Genomic DNA, 21,747 nt, shown 5'->3' with positions numbered 1-21,747 from the left:
TGCCAGAAGTCCAGTGTCAAGTACCCACAGTCAGTGATGGTCTGGGGTGCCGTGTCAGCTGCTGGTGTTGGTCCACTGTGTTTTATCAAGGGCAGGGTCAATGCAGCTAGCTATCAGGAGATTTTGGAGCACTTCATGCTTCCATCTGCTGAAAAGCTTTACGGAGATGAAGATTTCATTTTTCAGCACGACCTGGCACCTGCTCACAGTGCCAAAACCACTGGTAAATGGTTTACTGACCATGGTATCACTGTGCTCAATTGGCCTGCCAACTCTCCTGACCTGAACCCCATAGAGAATCTGTGGGATATTGTGAAGAGAACGTTGAGAGACTCAAGACCCAACACTCTGGATGAGCTAAAGGCTGCTATTGAAGCATCCTGGGCCTCCATAAGACCTCAGTAGTGCCACAGGCTGATTGCCTCCATGCCACGCCACATTGAAGCAGTCATTTCTGCAAAAGGATTTCCGACCAAGTATTGAGTGCATAACTGTACATGATTATTTGAAGGTTGACGTTTTTTGTATTAAAAACACTTTTCTTTTATTGGTCGGATGAAATATGCTAATTTTGTGAGATAGGAATTTTGGGTTTTCATGAGCTGTATGCCAAAATCATCTGTATTAAGACAATAAAAGACCTGAAATATTTCAGTTAGTGTGCAATGAATCTAAAATATATGAATGTTAAATTTTCATCATTACATTATGGAAAATAATGAACTTTATCACAATATGCTAATATTTTGCAAGGCAAGTGTCAGTAAGTACTGACACCAAAAAAAAAAAAATGCAATGTATGACTTTTTTAAGATATATAAATGTTTTTTTTTTTAGATGGTGGATTTAACTGAATGAAATACATATACCGGTATTATAAAGCGTCGTAGGAACAAACGAATTTAAGGTGAACCAGTGTTTTCTGACTTGACCACATGGATCGGAGTTATCCTCCTGCGCATGCGCAATTTGCATTAACAATCGCCAGAGGTACGTCGGTGAGTGATAGTATTTTATTGAACCAATATTTTATTTTGCGTTCTGAACATTTACTGTAATCATTATAAAACCGCACAGGAAGGATGCTGTTGCTTTAAGTCTGATTTTAACTGTTTTAACCGTTATCATTAACTGCAAACTGCCAGGGCCTCGCGATCGTTATCAGACTAGCACGAGGCTAACCTGGCAACAAAGCTAACGGTCTGGGAATGCTAAGCGTTAGCCACCTGTTTTGATTCAGCGATTCCATTGTTGAATGTGTTTAGAGCTAAATAAGGTGCGTTCGGACAATGCAGACGGAGTCCTAAAAACGTAGTGTGCAAAAATAATTGAGTAACGTGTTCGTGAGTACAACAGTTGCCGCTTTAACTTGCCGGACAAATGTGAAAATTCGTGCTACTTTATGTGCTAACGCTTTTCAGCTGTGTCAGTCCGTGGCTAATGTTAGCTAGACCAGCCGTCGAGTTCGCCTCTGTCAGCCCCTGTTGAAATATTAAAACATATTGATAAAACATATAGAGTGCTTCCAAATTTCTAGTTTAATGCTACAATGGGTTATGGTATGGAAGAATTACGGAATAAATGTAATTATTTTGATATTTGCTGCGGTAAGTCTTGCTTATTTGCGAGCTTTTGTGTTAAACAACTTATTTGTATGCATTTTTGGAAGAAATGCAATTCATCTCTTCAAAATCGGTTAAATGCATCAATGTAAAAGCATATTTTCTAATGGTTTAAATGTTGTCAAAAACTCGTGAAGCTTTAACTTACTGTTAGTTCTATACCAACACGTACAGTAATAAGCTGCTGTTTTACTTATAAACAGTTCATCAGTAACTACATATAACAAGATGTATTTTTGATGAAATAGAAGCATTAAGAAAGTGTCTAAAATAACAACAACAATTGTACTGCGGTACAACTACCTCCACTAATATATGTAAATAAACAGAATTACACTTAAATTACTTTTTTCATTTAATTGCCAGTGGCATAGTTCAGTATTTACAAACTTATAGATGGTTGAATTAAAAAGGGTAGCATGTTCCTTCTTTGTTGATAAAAGAAAACCATGATCGTAAATAAAAATGCACTGTGACGCTACTGTCTTTTTAATTCTGTGCAAATTCTTTTTGTAGATCAGTGTTGTTAACATTGGTGTGCAAAATTAATGTAGTATTATGTAATTAAAAGATGAAGGAAGAAAAATTAATAAACATGGCATTTTTGCTAAACGTAGAAAAAGATAAATTGTTTTCACCTGGGAATTATCTGGGGCGTGCATAAAAAATGCGAATATGCACATTTCTTGTAACAAAATTAAATTGACATGAGCATTAAGTACATTAAAGGCCTGGTATAACAGTTATTTTAGCTTTTTTACATATATGCTCCACTGGGATGGTGCAGTGGTAAAAGGAGGACAGAAAGCATGCATTAGAATACATGGCTCCCTTTGTTTTAAATTGATCTTTAATTGCCGTTCTTTTATTGGTCATTTACTTCAGAGGTACTGGTCATGTCACAGCTCTAATCTCTTGATTTTGATGCAAATTATGTTTCTTGAGGTCATTGCATCAAGAATAAGTTTTATGCTAAAGCTGGGCGGTATGACCCAAATTTTATATAAATTTTATATTATTATTATGGTATTTGACGGTACTTTTCTTTTCGTGGATACCTGTGTGTGTTAACCACATTTTTTCCAGACTGAGAGGAAAACTACTGAATTACATGACTTGTACTTGAAGGCAACGTTTTAATAATGGCTCCAAAGCCTTCTTTTTTCACAGTGCTTAACGGAACCTTGTCTTTAGCCACATGAAAAGTGATGCCGTTTATTTCCACCCACCGCTTGCTTGTTTTGCTGTAGGGAGTACCTCGGGCGAAACTGTCTGCAAGGAATTTTCCAGGTTTGGATGTAAAGGACTTTTAATTTTAAAAGTCTTTGTATTCTAAGATGTTTGCAGCTGAGATGGTGTTTTAAATAGCTGGTGTTTCCTTCATTGGCAACAACTTTCCTTTGACAGAGTTTGCAAATGACCGTCGTCTGACTGGTGTCCGAGCTTTTAAAGCCAAAATACTTCCATATTAAAGAAACCACCTATCTTTTAGGCACAAGTTCTTTGCTATCACCTTTAACTGATACATCTGCCAAAACTTCTTTTGCTCTACTTTCTTCTTCCATTGGGGTGTAGTAAAGGTTAATGGTCGCGCGCATTCTGAGGCTAAAAAAAAATGGTGGATGGTAAATTCATATAACAAAAATAAAAACCGGTTTTGGTTATGGACCGGTATAGTGCCCAGCTCTATTTTATGCCACACTAAACATTGTTTTAAACTGCAGTATGTCTCATGTTTGATCTGTTTTCAGCAACACATTGAGCTGGTAAACAGAGACTGCCGTAACCCTGAATGAATCATGGCCCAATTCGGGGGACAGAAGAATCCGCCGTGGGCAACTCAGTTTGCTGCCACAGCTGTGTCTCAACCAGGTCACTCAGGACAGTCCCTTGACCTCAACAGCCTGCACTGTGAGTACAGCAAACCTAAGCCTCTGGGTTGTTAAAGCTCTTTCATTGGTTTCTAAATGATATATATGTTTAATGTGCTAAGTAATATTTCACTTCAGCAGTTTTTACTGGGGTAAATTTCTATAACTTTGCTGTTGTTGCTTTGAATTAATTACACAACTCCACTAAGAAAAATGTTTTTTTTGTTTTAGATAAATCAGTTTGTGCATGCATTTACCAGCAATTGAAAAGCTGGAAGGGGAGTATAGATGGAGGTTTACGTAATTGTCCTGACAACAGTACACATAAAAGCACTTCAGATGTCTTTTTTTTTTTTTTTTTAAGCAATGGCAGGTACAATAGATAAACTCTCAATTAACAACTTGTACAGTCTCTTGAAGCCAACTGTTTGCTGTTTGGCATCAATTGACATTCCTTCAAATTGGCATGTTCAGGATTACATCAAACCATGGTATCAGCCACCTTATTTGTTTTTTATCATCATCAATATTATCATTATTGTTCAACCTTTGCAGCTCTTGGGGTGCAACAGCCGTCTCTTCTAGGAGCGTCTCCCTCCTTTTACTCTCAGCAGTCAGCCTTGGCTGCGGCGTCTCTTAGTAACCAGTCTGCTGCAGCAAACTATCAGCTGTCTCAGCAAACTGCTGCGCTGCAGCAGCAAGCTAACGCAGCCGCTGCCGCTGCGGCAGCTCTACAGCAGGTCAGTCACAATGGTTGTCCAGAGCTCAGGCAGCAAACAGCTCATCTTGTCATTGTCACATGTAACACTAACTGTTGAATATGTTCTCTTCATTGTTTGCAGTCTCAGATAAATTCAGCACTTCAGCAGTATCAGCAGCAACAACAACAACAACAACAACAACAACAACAACAACAGCAGCAGCAGCAGCAGCAGCAACAGCAGCAGCAGCAACCACCTCAGCAACTGTATAATGTACCTCATCAGGTAAAGAATCTGCTTTTGTGTGACATTTATGAGTTTCTGGACTTATCTTTTTCAGAAATATGGCAGTCAGAAAAGAGATATATTATACTATACATTCTATAAAAAAATGTGTAGTTTCATAATATAACGTGGCTTTCTTTTATGCATTTTATGGTGTTAATATGTAAGATCATTTATAAGCAAGAGTTGTCAATATGCAAAAAAAAAATAGACAATACAGGATTTTATCCTGTGGCACTTTGAGATTTTTAAATGTAAAGTGCATTACAAATATAATAAATTATTATTGTTGCTTTAATTCAATAAACTGATCACATTTGGCATTTCCTCTGGTAATTTTACAGCTTCCTCAGCCTCAGCAGGCGCTGATCTCTCAGGTAAATCAAATACAAACAGACCATACAAACTGGGCTTTAGTGCGTGCGGGAGTCGGGAGATTTTTCCCGATGTGCTGTATTTGAAGTGTGCGCCTTTATGCGCAAAACGTGCATAACGCGGCAGAGAAATTAAGAGTTTTGGCCCATACAAGCTTCCATCAAAGGCCATAAACCACCACAGTTGATTTCTCTTTTCCTCTTTGCTCTGTGTTCTCCAACATTTTTAATAAAAAAACATTTGAAAAAAGATTTAATAATTACTACATGTTGTGATTTTCTTGAGGGGGCATGTGGCTCTGTTAGTGGGGCCGAGCGCCCACCTTGGATAATGGTAGGGAAACACTGTAATGTGTCGCTTTATGCCCTTGTAGCTTTTAAAGTGCCAATTTCAAGACATGCAAGGAATGTGTCTTTCTTGGTGAGAGTTTTCAATAATCTCCATCTAACCTTCAGCCCCCCGTCGCACTGCCCACCAGCCTGAGCTTGTCCAACCCTCAGCAGACGGCCCAGATTACTGTGTCGTATCCAACACCACGTTCAAGCCACCAACAGCAGACGCAGCCACAGAAGCAACGGGTCTTCACTGGTGTTGTCAATAAGCTACACGACACGTTTGGCTTTGTAGATGAAGACGTCTTCTTTCAGCTAAGGTGGGAAGGGTTGTGGGAATATGCTTTGTTGCTTGATGGAACTAAATCTAGTATTTACTTTCTATGTGTTTTAGACTAATAAAACATACAGTTTTTTTTTTTTTATGAGTATGGTTTAAATGTATTTGTTTCCGTTTCCATAGTGCTGTGAAGGGGAAAACTCCCCAGGTCGGTGACAGAGTCCTGGTAGAAGCTGTGTACAACCCTAATATGCCCTTCAAGTGGAACGCCCAACGCATCCAGACTTTACCTCAGTTGACAAATCAGTCGGTGAGAACATTTAGAGCTTTTAGTGCTTCGTAAGACATTTTAAAATAAATTGAGGTCATTCCAGCTTTAGTCTTTTTTATTATTTATCTCAGTGTCATTACAAGCAAACTATTATATATTGAACACTCAGCTTCATACTATTATATAGTAAAAGCTGAAGACAGAAGAAATTTCAATAACTTCAGGTTTTGTAAATGATTTATTAGGTTATTACCTTTTAATTACATTCATGATGTCTTTTACTTTAAATAAAATCTTATTGTTGAAGAACATGTAAAAATAAGGACATAAAAAACAACTTATTATTTGAGACTGGTCACTTTGTAGTGTTTGTGTGACTATTTGCTTTAGTTTGCGTCTTTATTAGGCCTGAGCAGGAAGGCCTGCAAGGGCCTATTGGAATCAATCCTAAGATTTCTTATTATTTCGTTGCGTCTTTGCGGGACAATTTGGGGACTTTGCCAAGCCCCTAGATGCACACGATTTTACCCAAAATTGTCCCCCGCGTGAAATTCTTGTTCCTTAATGTCGTCGTCAGTGGGCGTGGCCAAACCACTTAGCCAAGCCCCCAATCGTGAGATAGGCCGAACCGTAAGCCGTAGAGATCTGAAATTTGGCACACAGGTAGAGCACCTCAAACCAAGAAAAAAAGTCTCTTGGGGGTATGCCCTAAAACGCAGGAAGTTGGCCATTTCAGGTCAAAGGCCAATTTTTGGCTGTTTTTCACTTTAACGAACTCCTAGGGATTTTGAGCTATTGGCTTCATATTTCGTCAAAAATGCAATAACTTTCCCAAAGAAATGCCAAATCACACCAAAGTTGGCATGAAGGAAGACCTTCGGGTTCCTGATGGGGTCATATGCTGACATCATCAAAGCCACGCCGCCTGGGAACAGGAAGTCATTTTTTACTGGGAAAGGTCGCTATCTGGCTGTCTACATTCAGTCCGCTTCAAACTGTGTCAGTTGACTGATAACTAGTGGGTTTAACTTTGTTTGAAGCACAGTGACTTTTCATAAAAGGACGTGGTGGCGCCGCGAAGTTGGACATCATGCCATGGCCATACGTTTGGCTCTAATTTCCACATACATCATCTGATCTGCACCAAATTCAATGTGATTGATCCTAGTCCAGTCCCCAACAGAGATCTGATGACATATTCGGTGGGCGTGGCCTAATTCGTCCGCAGCGCCCCCTAGAAAACTTTAAAAAATCAGCCCCAAGCCATGCTTTGACCGAGGATTGTGAAATTTGGTACACATACAGGTCCTTCTCAAAATATTAGCATATTGTGATAAAGTTAATTATTTTCCATAATGTCATGATGAAAATTTAACATTCATATATTTTAGATTCATTGCACACTAACTGAAATATTTCAGGTCTTTTATTGTCTTAATACGGATGATTTTGGCATACAGCTCATGAAAACCCAAAATTCCTATCTCACAAAATTAGCATATCATTAAAAGGGTCTCTAAACGAGCTATGAACCTAATCATCTGAATCAACGAGTTAACTCTAAACACCTGCAAAAGATTCCTGAGGCCTTTAAAACTCCCAGCCTGGTTCATCACTCAAAACCCCAATCATGGGTAAGACTGCCGACCTGACTGCTGTCCAGAAGGCCACTATTGACACCCTCAAGCAAGAGGGTAAGACACAGAAAGAAATTTCTGAACGAATAGGCTGTTCCCAGAGTGCTGTATCAAGGCACCTCAGTGGGAAGTCTGTGGGAAGGAAAAAGTGTGGCAGAAAACGCTGCACAACGAGAAGAGGTGACCGGACCCTGAGGAAGATTGTGGAGAAGGGCCGATTCCAGACCTTGGGGGACCTGCGGAAGCAGTGGACTGAGTCTGGAGTAGAAACATCCAGAGCCATCGTGCACAGGCGTGTGCAGGAAATGGGCTACAGGTGCCGCATTCCCCAGGTCAAGCCACTTTTGAACCAGAAACAGCGGCAGAAGCGCCTGACCTGGGCTACAGAGAAGCAGCACTGGACTGTTGCTCAGTGGTCCAAAGTACTTTTTTCGGATGAAAGCAAATTCTGCATGTCATTCGGAAATCAAGGTGCCAGAGTCTGGAGGAAGACTGGGGAGAAGGAAATGCCAAAATGCCAGAAGTCCAGTGTCAAGTACCCACAGTCAGTGATGGTCTGGGGTGCCGTGTCAGCTGCTGGTGTTGGTCCACTGTGTTTTATCAAGGGCAGGGTCAATGCAGCTAGCTATCAGGAGATTTTGGAGCACTTCATGCTTCCATCTGCTGAAAAGCTTTATGGAGATGAAGATTTCATTTTTCAGCACGACCTGGCTCCTGCTCACAGTGCCAAAACCACTGGTAAATGGTTTACTGACCATGGTATCACTGTGCTCAATTTGCCTGCCAACTCTCCTGACCTGAACCCCATAGAGAATCTGTGGGATATTGTGAAGAGAACGTTGAGAGACTCAAGACCAACACTCTGGATGAGCTAAAGGCCGCTATCGAAGCATCCTGGGCCTCCATAAGACCTCAGCAGTGCCACAGGCTGATTGCCTCCATGCCACGCCGCATTGAAGCAGTCATTTCTGCAAAAGGATTCCCGACCAAGTATTGAGTGCATAACTGTACATGATTATTTGAAGGTTGACGTTTTTTGTATTAAAAACACTTTTCTTTTATTGGTCGGATGAAATATGCTAATTTTGTGAGATAGGAATTTTGGGTTTTCATGAGCTGTATGCCAAAATCATCCGTATTAAGACAATAAAAGACCTGAAATATTTCAGTTAGTGTGCAATGAATCTAAAATATATGAATGTTAAATTTTCATCATGACATTATGGAAAATAATTAGCTTTATCACAATATGCTAATATTTTGAGAAGGACCTGTATGTAACTTCTCAGGCCCTACAAAAAAGTCTGTTGGAGCATTGGTCCAAACCCCACAGGAAGTCAGCCATTTTGGATTGAAGTTGCCATTTTGACCATGGATTTGCCCTTTCTAGCCCGCATATCTGAGCGAACTCCTTCTACAGCTTTTGACTTAGAGATTTGAAAATCACTCAGTAATACTCTTAAGGCATTGGGGATCAAAAGTTATCAAAAGCTTTTTGATACATGAAAGCGTGTGGGCGTATTGCTCACAGTGCCACCTATTGGCGACGTGTTGAAGGGAGGCAGTGTCATTGTCGGTGGCGTATACGTGGCGATGCCAGGCTCCCGTGGTTGCTGAACAGGCCGAGTTGCGCTGAGGTGCGAGGGCCTTCAATGCTGCTTGCAGCTTTAATTATAATTATATTTAGTTGAGTAAATATTGTCAAATTTGCTGACCGTCCTCGTCAGCATGGCTGATTTAAAGAAAATTACAACATATTTATTTTATTTCTGAATATCCAGAATGGGATTCCCCAGGTTTACTTTAAACTTTGGAGATCTTACCTTTGTCTAACATAATATTGCATTGCATTTATTTTCCCAGTTGTTTTTCAATTTTGATCGTATCCTTAAACCTTTCTGACCTTATACTGTTGTGTTCTCAACCCCTCCTAGCTTCAGCAGCAGCAGCCTTTACCTCAAGCTTCCCAACAGCTCGGCAGCCTTTACAGTGACCATGGAATGCAGCTTCGCTACACAGATATGCACTCTGCTATGGACAACAGACAAAATGTAACCGTCTAGTCCTGAAATACACACTCAAACGGTCACTTTTCCTGCTCTCTCATTACATTTTTGCCTCTGTTTCTTGACTTTGTTTTACCTGCAGTATTTATGGGCCATAACAATCACTGTTGTTTTTCTCTTAACAGTCCCTTTTTTGTTTCTACATTTCTCCTACAGAAGTTGCTGGTTTACTGTCATTGTGGAGTGGGCTGGGCAGGAGCTAATTTTTCTTTAGATGTTAATGTAAAATGTAGCAATTGTTTCTACTGGAAACATTGCTGAAGAGGAATAGTTAGTTTTCTAGAAAGAAAGTCAATACTTTATAAATTCAAAGATTCAGTTTGAAGCTCCACTCACATCAATACTCCTTATTGAGTGAAGGTGTTTCTCAACTCAGTCATTGGAATCTTGATTATTTCTACGTTTTTCCAAGGAATTACAATGTTTTTTTGCCAAAGGGTCTTTAGGATTTCCACTGATGCGGATGTATAAGGCTAATTACATCAGATGTGCTGCTCTTTTCTGATAATCCATGTCATAGTTTTGATGCTGACTCCATTTTCCTTAATTAACCCCTAGACTTCCCTGCATTCCTTTGCACAAACTTCAGGAACTGGTTAAAACAATCGGACATAAAGAAACTGCCCAACACATCCAGTTCTCACCGAGTCCTACTGCATAGAATTAAAAATGACTTAATATGTGAGCAGCAACTGTTCAAATACATGCATTATTAAATGCAAACATTATTATTTGTTCTTTTTTAAAAGAAGAATACAAACACGATGCCAGATTTACCCAATAGTAAAACCTTTTGCTTTGGGAATATACTTACAATATATTGCATGATATATAATTGTTTTCAAAGTAGGAGGCAGACTTCAAGAATTCAAATAATTAAATGTGTCAAAATGTTAAATACTTGTATCAACCTAGTAAGAAATAAATGTACCATCTTAATACATCAAACTAGAAACTGCACTGGTTTTTGGTAAGGGCTAAAAATTGTGGGACGTGGGGTAAAATGGCATTTGGCCTTGGAACCTGCTCCTCTGGTCAGAGTTTACTTTGACAAGAAGCTGAGACCAGTGCACATGATATGTATGAGTGCAAAAAAACAGCTGGTGTTACACTGTTCTGCAAGTTGTTGCTTGAGGATGTGATGTAAAACACTCATAGATACACACCTTGTTGTTAGAGCACGTGGTTTCACAGTGTTAACACATCAGTTTCAGTATATAAGAGGCTATGGTGAACTTTAAATGTGTGATAACTGAGACTGAAGGTTGAAAATAAATAATTACCAGTCCTGCTCCCCACCTGCACCACCTTTCTACCAGGGTTATATTTAGGGATCATTTTTCTTCCACAGAACCTGATCATCTCTGGTTAAAATGGGGCCTGAGGAAGGGACCTCCTAAAAGACCTTAGATAAATGCTCAGCAATTGTTTTCTGTTTTGTTGTAGTTGTGAAGGAGTCTGCATTGTTTCAGTATACTTTAGCCAGCTGTAAGTTATTTGACACTGAACAAAGCAGAATAAATACCAGTGTGTTTAACACCATGTGCAAAATGGCAAATGTTACTTTAGTGTGAGTTGTGTTTGTTTTTCACTGAAACCTTCTCCAGAAAGGAATCTTTACAGCTGTTGTAGAAAGAAATCTCTCCTAACACACCTCAGCATTGAACTTTCTAACAGATAACATCTGCTGCATTTATTTTAAGTAAAAGCTAGGCATTGATTTCTGCGAGGAGTTAGATTCACTAAATTACCAAATGCAAAAGTACTAGTACTTATAATAATGTTCACAAAGTAGGATTAAGAATAAAAACCTAAAACTTTGTTTTCTGTTTTTAGGACATCCTGTATGAAAAAACAGATTTCTCCAGGTCTTTGTTTCAAGCTGGCCGTTCAGACTTTCTCCCAGCTTCTGTCCTCTAAACAATCACTGATCAAGAGTTTGTCTGTTTTAGCTGTTGTTTTGTGCAGTCTATGGAAAGTTCGAGGTTCTTTCTGTTCAACCTTTTTATGCATTTAATTTCCAGGTTTAAAATATTTTCATGTTTTTTTCCCCTCCTTTGCTGTAGAACCAGGGTCAGGCTTCTAACATGATCAAGTCGGCTCCAACCATGATGCAGTCGATACCTCCACCAACTACTTTCAGTGTTCAGGCACAGGCTCCTCCAACCTCCCTACTGCAAGCCCAGCTTTCTGCTGCCTCTCTGGCCCCTCTCCTCCAGAACCCCCCTCAGCCTCTGCTCCCACAGCCTCCGACCAAAGGTAAAAACTCATGGCTTTGTTGTGTATGTTTTAAAAGCTGATGGTGCATACAGCTGTTATTAAATTATTGTATTTTTTATTTTTATGTGATAGAAATGTGTTTTAAAGCATTGAAGTTGTAACACGTTGAGCACATGAAAGAAGCTTCCTTTGTTTAATGTATTGATTGTTAACACCGTCTTTGCATTGTTACCTTTGTCCCTAGATGTATTTGCAAGTGGTCTTCTGCAGCCCCCTGTAAGAATAATGCCCCAGCCGCAGAACATCAGACGAATGGAGCCTCAAACTCGTTTCCCTACTCGTGGCGATCGAGGTCCTGAGCTCATCCTCAGGAATAAAGAAGAACGCAGGTTTGATGTTTTATAAATTGAATGTACTGTGGATGCTGGCTGTGTCTCTTCTAGATAAACAGGTTTGGTGAAATAATTTAGTCATCGGAGTGTTTTCATGTTATTCTTTAGCAGAGCCAGAGACCGCGAGCGGAGGCGATCTAGAGAACGTTCTCCCACCCGCAAACGCTCACGAGACCGCTCCCCAAGACGGGAACGCTCCCCAAGACGTCCTCACAGGGTCGCTCCACGCTACACAGTCCAGTTTTCCAAGTTCAGCTTAGATGGGTGAATATAATTCATATATATTTAATATAATTAATGTGGAAATTGATCCTATTAGTATCAAATGTCACTTCAAGAACTCTTCCCCAGTCTGTCAAGAAGGTGTGTTTTACTGATGTTTTAACTGCCCATTATTTTATTCTTCAGCTCCAGTTGTGACTTGATGGAGCTGAGGCGGCGCTATCAGAGTCTCTACATCCCCAGTGACTTCTTTAACGCAGTCTTCACCTGGGTGGATGCCTTCCCTCTTACAAGACCCTTCCTGTTTAGTAACGCCTGTAACTTTCACATCTTGCACAAAGAAGTAGACCCTCCAGTGAAAAACGCAGCTGTGCTGGACCCTCCTGATGTTAATCACACCTACAGTGCTAAGGTATAGTATGCAGTGATAATTATGTTGTATTCAGTTTTATTCTTCACTGCTGAAGATAAGCCTACAAAACAGTTAATGTAAAGAATATTCACACATTTAAAAGATTCTTTATTTAGACATTTTGTGTTGTTTCTTTGCTCATTATGTTTTAATTTTGGTAAATGCTCACTCCACACTCTGATCTGGGGGTAAAACTGTGGAGCGACACTTCAAATGACAAATTTAACCCATTCAGTCCCTAAATATCAGCTGATTAATGGACAACTGTGTTTTAAAATAAATTAACCCAACATGGTCTTTTGGTTCAGGTGATGCTGCTTGCTAACCCTAGTTTAGAGGAGCTTTATCACAAGTCGTGTGCTCTGGCTGAGGACACTCAGGAAGTCAGAGACTCCTTTCAACATCCTGCTAGGCTTATTAAGGTATGTCAAACCCTTTTCATGGTTGGACATTCTGCAGAAGCTGACAGTGATGCAGTCAACCTTTTCAATTGCTGAGTAGTTGCTGTGTGGAAAGATGATGACTTATGTTGGCTCTCTGAAGTGAAAAACCAGTTTTCCTTTGTAGTTGTGGATCTTCGGAGGTATGACTATTTCTTCTACCAGCTGACTGTTTTTTTTTTTGTCTGTATTTCCTCCCCCCTCCCCCCATTTCCACTCATTTAACATATTTACCTATGTTTCCGTTCCTCATTTCCGCCTAACCTGTACTGTGTGGCTTTCCTTTGTTGCCTTATCTCTTTTCCTCCAGTTCTTGGTGGGCATGCGAGGTAAAGACGAGGCTATGGCCATTGGGGGTCATTGGTCTCCCTCTCTGGATGGAGCCGACCCAGAGAAGGATCCATCGGTCCTAATTAAGACAGCCATACGCTGTTGCAGGGCACTCACAGGCATAGACCTTAGTCTGTGCACTCAGTGGTAAGTACTGCTGTTCTAACTTATTTATCCTGTGTTAAAATTATTTTAACCAGGTTTAAATCTTAAATTATTTATAAGTGATAGATTTGATTTCTTACCACCTTAATATAATATCTGTTGAATATTTCTTGTCTCTCTTCTGTATTAATATTCTGTTGTTAATTTGCAGTTTATTATTATTATTTGTCGTCCTTTTGGGACTCGTGTGTGTCGTCTTGGCTCTCTCTGTGACATTCTGCTCATACACAAATTTTTTTTGTGATAAAAACCAAACGCATGGACTTGGTGGCTGGAAGCTGTAGCCTGGAGCAGAAGACCATTACTCTGTGTTTTTATTTTGTCATGTTTCTACTCTCCCTGTTAAATATCTTATATATTTAACTGGCTTTCAGTGTCCTTTTGATTCTGTCTGTCTTCGCACAACTCTAATGTAGTGCATTAAGTGTATCCTAGGTTTAATGCAGAACGCTCATCCAGTAATTGGCTGAAACTGTATTGGGGTTGAGTTTTGTTATTGTCTGTCGTTGTTTTCAAAATGGCTGCCGGAACCTGTGACAACAGGTGAAGAGCTGCAGACTGGGACCATTTGTCTATGCTGAGTGTTTTGCGGGAGCCGGGTCAATGTAATGATTTCTGCAATCATTCTGTGACCGAATGGGAGGGGAGAAGCTGTAGAAGGCTCGCCCTAACAAGGCGTGCCTCTTATTCTGTGCCCTGACCAGAATGTTTCTTTCCAATGCACCCTCTTCCTTTGCGACAGGTATCGTTTTGCAGAGATTCGCTATCATCGGCCGGAGGAGACACACAAGGGGCGGACAGTCCCTGCTCATGTGGAGACAGTGGTTTTGTTTCTTCCGGATGTTTGGCATTGTCTTCCTACCCGCTCAGAGTGGGATGTGCTGTCACGGCGACTCCAGGAGCAGCTGGCTGAGAAGCTGTCGGCCGAGCGAAAGGAGGCGGATGGAGAACAGGCACTGAACCGCTAATCCTTCTCTTCTCATTTCCGCTTCTCACAGGAAGGCACAGGAATTACAAACAAAAAAAAACACACATCCCAGATAAACAACAGACACAAGGCACACTACAGCCTACATACACATCAGTATGAGCACAGGCATATTAATGTTTTACCAAACCTCACCTAGACTTCTTCTGTTTACTCCTTTTCCACCTGCTCCCCTTTTTCCTCCGCTCGAACTCTTCCATTCCTCCATCAGCACCTCCACCTTCCCTCACATCCAGCAGACACATACAGTGGAAGCAGTGAGACTAGGTTGTGTTGTGCAGGCCCCAGTCGCAAATGGTAAAACAGCTTCCAGCTCCTAAATCACCTTGTAATTGGGTGTTGATCTGATTAGTCTGAAACCATAGATTTTCTCATGTTAGTTTGGATGGCCTAATTGGGCTTTTAAAATGGTTCTGTGGGAATTGGTTTAACCCCCAACTTGTTCCAGTGGTCAGTTCTTGACACGGGAACTTTTAATTTCAAAATAAGCTGGAAACTGTGGAGCCACTTGCGTGCACATAATGTTTGTTGTAGAAATGTGTATATTCATGATTTTTGTTGTTTTCTTCACATCAATTTGATACCTTCTGACAACGAAAAGAGAATCTCCCCAAAGTCTTGTTGCTTGTCTGTTCTTATTGTTGAATTCAACACTCTTATTTGGACTTTATATAGAACTTGGTTTTTCCAGGGCTGGTTTTTGGACAGATGGCTCCTATCTGATGTAGACATGTAAAACTCATAAATATCAGTATCCCAGACATAGAGCATGTTAGGGCTACTGTATCCTCACTCCATTTGGAGGCCAGCCTCAGTTCACCTGATGTACCCACATGCCTTTTGGTCATACCTCTTATTGATTTTTGACCTTTTTTGTGTTCCACAGATTGATTGATTGGCAGCTGGGGAAAATTTCTGTTGGTTTTTAATTTTTGTGTTATAAGAGCTAGAGAGCTTCCCTGTGTACGCTTCAGTAGCAGTGGACTTAAACACAGTCAAGCTCACTAGAGCAAGGCAGTGAGAGACAGATGAGACCTTGCTTCTTGCACGGATCAACTTTGAAAGCTCACTAAATCCATGGCATGTATGCTGACTGTTATCCTACCCCCCTTCTCTGCCTTTTCTCTATTTAAATCAATTTCTATCAAGGAGGAAGAGGAAAAGGACGAAGAGGAATCTAAAGATGTCACCATTCCAACTCACTGGACTAAACTTGACCCGAAATCAATGAAGGTGAGGAAAGGAATAATAGAACAATGATTGAGGCACAAGAAAACAGATTTTTTTGTGCGTTTGCCTTATTTCAGGTTAAAAGCTATAATATCAGACGTTATCATGTTTGCTTCCGTTGTAGGTCAACGACCTGCGTAGAGAACTTGATTGTCGCTCTGTGAGCTCAAAGGGATTGAAATCACAGCTCATAGCTCGCCTCACCAAGCAGCTGAAGGTGGAAGAGCAGGTGGAGGAGGCCAAAGAGCCCGAGAAACCAGAAACTAAAGTCGCAGAGGAAGAGGAGCCACCTCGGCCTGAGGATGACAAAGAGGTACTTGTTTAACTGGAGGAGTTCAATAGGTCTGAAGATTTCCATGAAAGTCTTCTTTAAACTTATTAACATCAACAAATGAAAACAGAATAAATAAATGTATTGTTTATAGATTGCATTATTACAAATGTAATATGTTATTTTTGTAGCAGTATAATTATTTATTTTCCATTTTTCCTGTATGTTTTTTAAAAGCTTTATTCAAAAACGTGGAAACTTCTCATGTCACAATGATCGCCTACTACTAGTGAATATGAAAACATAGTAGTATTCATTCACTGATAAATCAGATATTGTAAATATGACTCTAATCAGCCAGAGTTGTGCTGTTTGCACTTGGTTTTTTTCTGACAGTGTAAAAGTGATCTTTATCTTACGGTTTCAACAGCTCTCTTATTACTTTGTTTGAAATGTATCTAAGCTTTAGAAGTGAAAATCTATATTGGATTTTCTGTCTTTTCAGAAAAAAAACACTTCTGATGTTTTTCTTTAATAGGACGATGAAAAGAAGAAGCTGGAAGAGCTTGAGCGTCAGCGGAGAGAAAGGCGCTACGTCCTCCCCGATGAGCCCACCATCCTCGTCTACCCCAACTGGGCTGCCAAGAATGGCAAATTTGACTGCAGCGTCATGTCCCTCAGTGTGCTGCTGGACTACAGACTAGAAGACAACAAGGAGCACTCTTTTGAAGTAAGGCTTTCTTTGCCTTTTAATGATTCTAGAGGATATTTTGACAAAGGAGCAGCTCCCATATAAAGATAAAATGGACAATGGACAAAAACTGTCTTTATCCCTCAAACAGAAAGCATGTATTTGAAGAAGGGGTGGAATGAAGATCCACTGGACACATTCTTACTTGTGCAGTTGTCCCGTTTCCGCACAGGTTTCCCTGTTTGCTGAGCTGTTTAACGAGATGCTGCAGAGAGACTTTGGCTACCGCATCTACAAAGCGCTTGCTTCTTTGCCTGCAAAGGACGAGAAGAAGGAAAAGAAGGCCAAAAGGGAGGTAGATAAGAAGGACGCGGAAAAACGTGAATTAAAAAAGGAAAAAGAGGATGAGAGTGATGAGCCAGCAGTAAAAAAGAACAAAGATGATGACGAGGAGAAAAGAAAGGTTGGTTTTAAAACCTTCATTTTTTTTTTCTTCTGTTAATTGCTTTATACATAATGAGTTATGTTTTTAACAAGTATGATGACAAAACCATCAAAAAGGAGGAGTCTCGGGATGAGGATGAAAATGAAGACGAGGGTAGCACAGCTAATGCTGATGAATATGACCCCATGGAGGCTGAAGATGATGATGATGATGACGATGATGGTAATCCACACATCTTTTCTTTCTCCCGTTTAAATGTGAAACTACTTAATTTAAGTTTGATGTTGGTTTTCATAAAACACGCAAAGTAAATTAATATAGATGCCTCTTTTCTTTCGTAAGACAAAGACGACGAAGACTCCAATGACCGAGACAGAAGAGAGCGCAGAGAAGACCGCAGACCGTCGAAGGAAAGATCCTCTAAAGACAAGGTTGGCTTCTCTTCATTACAGCTAGACTACTCTGTAACTGAAGTAAGTAAACGTTGTTGTTTCCTGCACCAGGAGAAGAAACAGATGGTGACCCAGAACAGGGACCTGCTCATGGCGTTTGTATACTTTGACCAAAGCCATTGTGGCTATTTGCTCGAGAGAGACGTAGAAGATATCTTGTACACACTGGGCCTGCATCTTTCTCGCGCACAGGTGAACATACACTCACAAAGAAACGATGTCTGTTATGATTCTGGCTGTTTAAATATTTTCTACTGTCAGTGTAACTCTGATGTGGATTTCTGTTTTTAGATAAAGAAGCTTTTGAACAAACCTGTGGTTAGGGAGTCTTGTTACTACCGAAAACTGACAGACAGGGGAAAGGATGAAGTCGCGCCCTCCTTTAATGAAGCCCATATAGAAAACCTCACAGGTGAGTGTGTTCAGTGTTATGAAACTTTCCAACTGATCGGTGTCTGTAAGGCTACTAATGCAAACAGCTCCTTCTCTCTTCCTGTCAGGTAACCGAGCACTGCTTCCTAGTCCGAAAGCTTGTGCTTCGTCAGAGGCCAGTGAGTCAGGTAATCTGATCGTGTACAACGGCGCCATGGTGGACGTCGGCAGCATGATGCAGAAGCTTGAGAAGAGCGAGAAGGCCCGAGAGGAGATCGAGCAGAAGCTTATTACTCAGGATGCCAAAATGGGTAAACATTGAATTGTGCAACCTCTTACAGGGGTTACATTCTCTCAGACAGACACAAAATAAATCTAATTTGTTAATTTGAACATAGCACCTACATTAGATATAAATCTGGGTATTTAGTAGACAAGCTTGTCAAATTAAGCATAATTTCGCGTAACTCATACCAATAGATGGAGGAAAGTGATTCCAACATGATATGTGTTAAGACAGGAAGTGTGGGATACTAACGGCACCTTGGCTGTGGTGGTTTGAGGTAAATTGGTGGGAAGAGAGAAATTTAATACAAAAAATGTATGCAGTGATACACTTACTTTTCTTTTAGTGCTTAACTACTCCATGCAAACAACTGGTTCTCCTGGAGCTTTCTCTAGAATCTCAGTAAAAACACTTTAAACCGTAGGAATGACGAAACTTAAGCTGCTCTCAAACCATAACGTTCTTAAACTACTTTTAAAACCTCCACATTAGGGTGTTTTTAAATGAAAGAATGCTCAGTGTTTTTGGAGCAGTCATTCTAATGTTTAAATGGTAATTAAAGGCAGTATTTTGTGTGTGTTTTAGGCATCCTGACAGTCAGATCTTTGTTGGGAGTCTGCAGCTTTTATGACCGTTCGGCCGCCTCGGTGTGTGTGTGTGTGTGTGTGTGTGTGTGTGTGTGTGTGTGTTTGCTTGCTTGCTGTAGCTAAGAAACCATCCCATATAAGAGTGCAGCAGTGTTTTGTTTTGTCAATGCTTTCCAATAAAGATTACTCTGACTGTGAAAGCAAATGTAATGGGTTTGATTACTAATGTAGATTTTTGAGCAGGAGGCATAATAAACATTTTTGCTTTAACAACTTATTTACTGTAAAGAACAAACTTCCATTCCCAATTTCTTTTTATTAATATTGTTTTTTTTTATAGTAGTAATGATAATTGAATGGACTTGTTCCAATATTATTGCTATTGCTTCCTTTTGTTATTTAGGAAAGAAATAGATAAACAATTGTCATATTTTATCAATTTATAATAAGCCACATACACCGTCTTCTTTCCTTCAACAGCACTTTTACTGCAACACAAAGACATTTAAATTAATTTAACTATTCATACCACTGCTGTTAAAATGAACCAGGATTAGAACGGGTAAACAAATGATCCAAACCAATTTATCCTAAACCACTTTAAAATGACTGGATCTCAGATGGTTGTTTAATCTAACCAACACTGTTTAGGCTCGCCGTCGGGTGGTTAAACTCGCAATGGAAATGTGTCTTTGTTATAAACAACAGAGACTAACTTCATCCTATCATGTTTTTGTTAGCAAAACAATTATTAACCTAACAAAGCAAAGATCTCTAACACAATTTCATTGACTAAATCAGAAGCATTTAAATTGTCCAACTTCTTTCTTACCTTGTGTTTTCTGTTTTGCTAAATTTAAGTTCAGATTTGGCAAAGATTATTTAATTTCTTGCCCTCTTCCTCAAATCTGATCTTGATTCCCAGAGGAGGATGCAAAGGTTACAGGTCATTTAGAGCAAGCCAACCAAGCCCTAACCAAGGAGCTCGAGGAGGTGACAAGCACCCTCAGCCGAACTGAAGAGACGCTCAGAGCTGTGAAGCAGCAGAAAACCATCTACTATGACCTGATGAGCACGTCAGCCAACTCCTTGATGACCACAGTCAATGGGCTTTTGGATGTACTAAAGAAGGTGTGCAGTGTTCAACATGAGGTTTTATCTCTATAATAAACTCACAGTCACTGATTGTTCTGTTTTTGTTTTTCAGGATCAAATAGGTGGATCTGGGCTGAATGCTGCAGGCAATCAGATTCAGACATCTCAGACCAACGGCGCTGATGATTAACTTTCTGATAAATGAAGCCAACCTGGAATATTGGTTTTAAATTGTAAATATTCCCTGAAAGTGTCACTTGAAGTCTGTTTTCATTTGAGCCTTTTGTCTCCCAAGTATGTGTATAATTTAACAGAAGTTTAGATCCCCTGCGTGGAGTTGACTCCCTTTTTGTTAACTTTTCCTAATGAGTGGTTTTAACCAGGACAAAGCATTGAAGTGCTTATTTTCAATCTGTCTTAGGTTCAGTTGCTAACATTTTGTTTTGCCGTTGCTTTAGCTTTGTCAAGGCCATTGAAGTGCCGTATTGTGGATTTAAATGCCAGTATGTCTGAGTGGTACTTAAGTTGATTTTTAATTTTTTTTTTTTTTTTTTTCTTTACAAGCAATAATTATGCTATTTATGTGTTGGAGAATTCAGAAAACTATAATAAAAAATAAAGTGATTGGAGTGAGGATCTTCTTGTGGTTTGGTTAAGATTTCTTTCCCCCTCCATGGTTTGCCTCTTTGATGTTTAACATTCAGTTTGTAGTTCATCTGTTTGACTAGTTTATCAGGTTTCTGCTGTTTTTATTAACACACATGGCTATGCATGGCTTCTGCCTCTTTTGGACCTTTGTTCTGACCGTCTCCATCCACTGACTGCTCTGCCAGCATCTGCTGATTTTCTGATGAAAGGAAACTAGACATGAACCCAAAGTTAATCTTAATGAATGTGTGTTCAGCTAAAGGAATGAGTCTCAAAATTTTGACATCCATCTCTGAACTGTGTGTTGGGTTCGGTTGTTTATAAGAATAGAAAGGAGGCTTGATTACATTTAATGTTCTCTGAAGTAGGCAATTTTATTTTTCTATTGACAATGTACCTTCTGGATGTCTTGTGCAAGAGTAAAGTGGTCCTTTTAACACTACAGTGTGTGTGTTTCTTTTTGTTGAATAATAAAATATAGTCTTCATTTCATTTTAAAACCTTTTACAGTGAAAAAAGCTATTTGTAATTCAAATAAATTGGTAGAGAAAATAGGGATCAGGAGACACTTCTCACCAGAAGATGGCAGCAGAGTTTACGACCTGTGAAGAAGTTGTGTGGGAAGCTCAGGGTTTATAGCATCTTAGAAATGTCAGATCACCTCTTTCCCCCTCTGGTTCTTGCCATTTTCAAAGAAACGATTAATTATTTATGATTCGTTTAATATATCACTGACGTATGAATGGTTCAACCAAGTAAAGAACCGAACTCAGAAGGAACTTTGCCTGGATTCAAAAACCTTTAGAATCTAGTGGGACAACAAAGGATACAAACCAACCTGGACCTGTGTGAAAAAATGACTCCCCCCTTGTTAAATTATGAATCACCTGTGATTAGCAACATTTTTCATTTCTGTAGCCACACCCAAGTGTGATTACTACCTGACCTTTGAATCAAAAAAATCAGTTAAATGAAAACATGAAGTGGGCTAAGAGATTTCAAAAAGCAACACATAATGTCTTGATTTAAGGAGATTCAAGAACATATTGGAAAAAAAGGTC

General features: G+C 39.8%; 1 protein-coding gene across 6 annotated transcripts; it reads left to right on the top strand.

Annotated features, from left to right (window-relative positions):
* The first annotated feature begins 914 nt into the window (after positions 1-914).
* On the top strand, positions 915-21,128 carry ccar1 (cell division cycle and apoptosis regulator 1). Of its 6 annotated transcripts, none has more exons than XM_047351518.1 (26): positions 915-998; positions 3,374-3,533; positions 4,049-4,233; positions 4,336-4,479; positions 4,824-4,856; positions 5,310-5,506; positions 5,650-5,776; positions 9,309-9,425; positions 11,507-11,699; positions 11,905-12,049; positions 12,161-12,316; positions 12,461-12,686; positions 12,995-13,108; positions 13,437-13,603; positions 14,364-14,574; positions 15,759-15,842; positions 15,964-16,152; positions 16,649-16,840; positions 17,034-17,264; positions 17,339-17,468; positions 17,589-17,677; positions 17,750-17,890; positions 17,990-18,110; positions 18,199-18,381; positions 19,869-20,074; positions 20,151-21,128. In XM_047351518.1, exons 2-26 carry the CDS (start codon positions 3,422-3,424, stop codon positions 20,226-20,228), a joined length of 3,771 nt encoding a protein of 1,256 aa, XP_047207474.1. In that variant the 5' UTR covers positions 915-998; positions 3,374-3,421; the 3' UTR covers positions 20,229-21,128. The 6 variants fall into 6 exon arrangements, with proteins under 6 accessions (XP_047207474.1, XP_047207478.1, XP_047207476.1 ...); XM_047351520.1 differs by lacking the exon at positions 915-998 and adding an exon at positions 1,140-1,276 and having other exon boundaries at positions 17,363-17,468; XM_047351519.1 differs by lacking the exon at positions 915-998 and adding an exon at positions 1,141-1,276 and having other exon boundaries at positions 12,164-12,316.
* The last annotated feature ends 619 nt before the right edge of the window (positions 21,129-21,747 follow it).

Source organism: Girardinichthys multiradiatus, chromosome 22 (genome assembly GCF_021462225.1).
Source record: "Girardinichthys multiradiatus isolate DD_20200921_A chromosome 22, DD_fGirMul_XY1, whole genome shotgun sequence".
NCBI classification, from domain to species: domain Eukaryota; kingdom Metazoa; phylum Chordata; class Actinopteri; order Cyprinodontiformes; family Goodeidae; genus Girardinichthys; species Girardinichthys multiradiatus.
The sequence above is the reverse complement of the archived record's forward strand: the minus strand, read 5'-3'. Positions and strand labels throughout refer to the sequence as shown.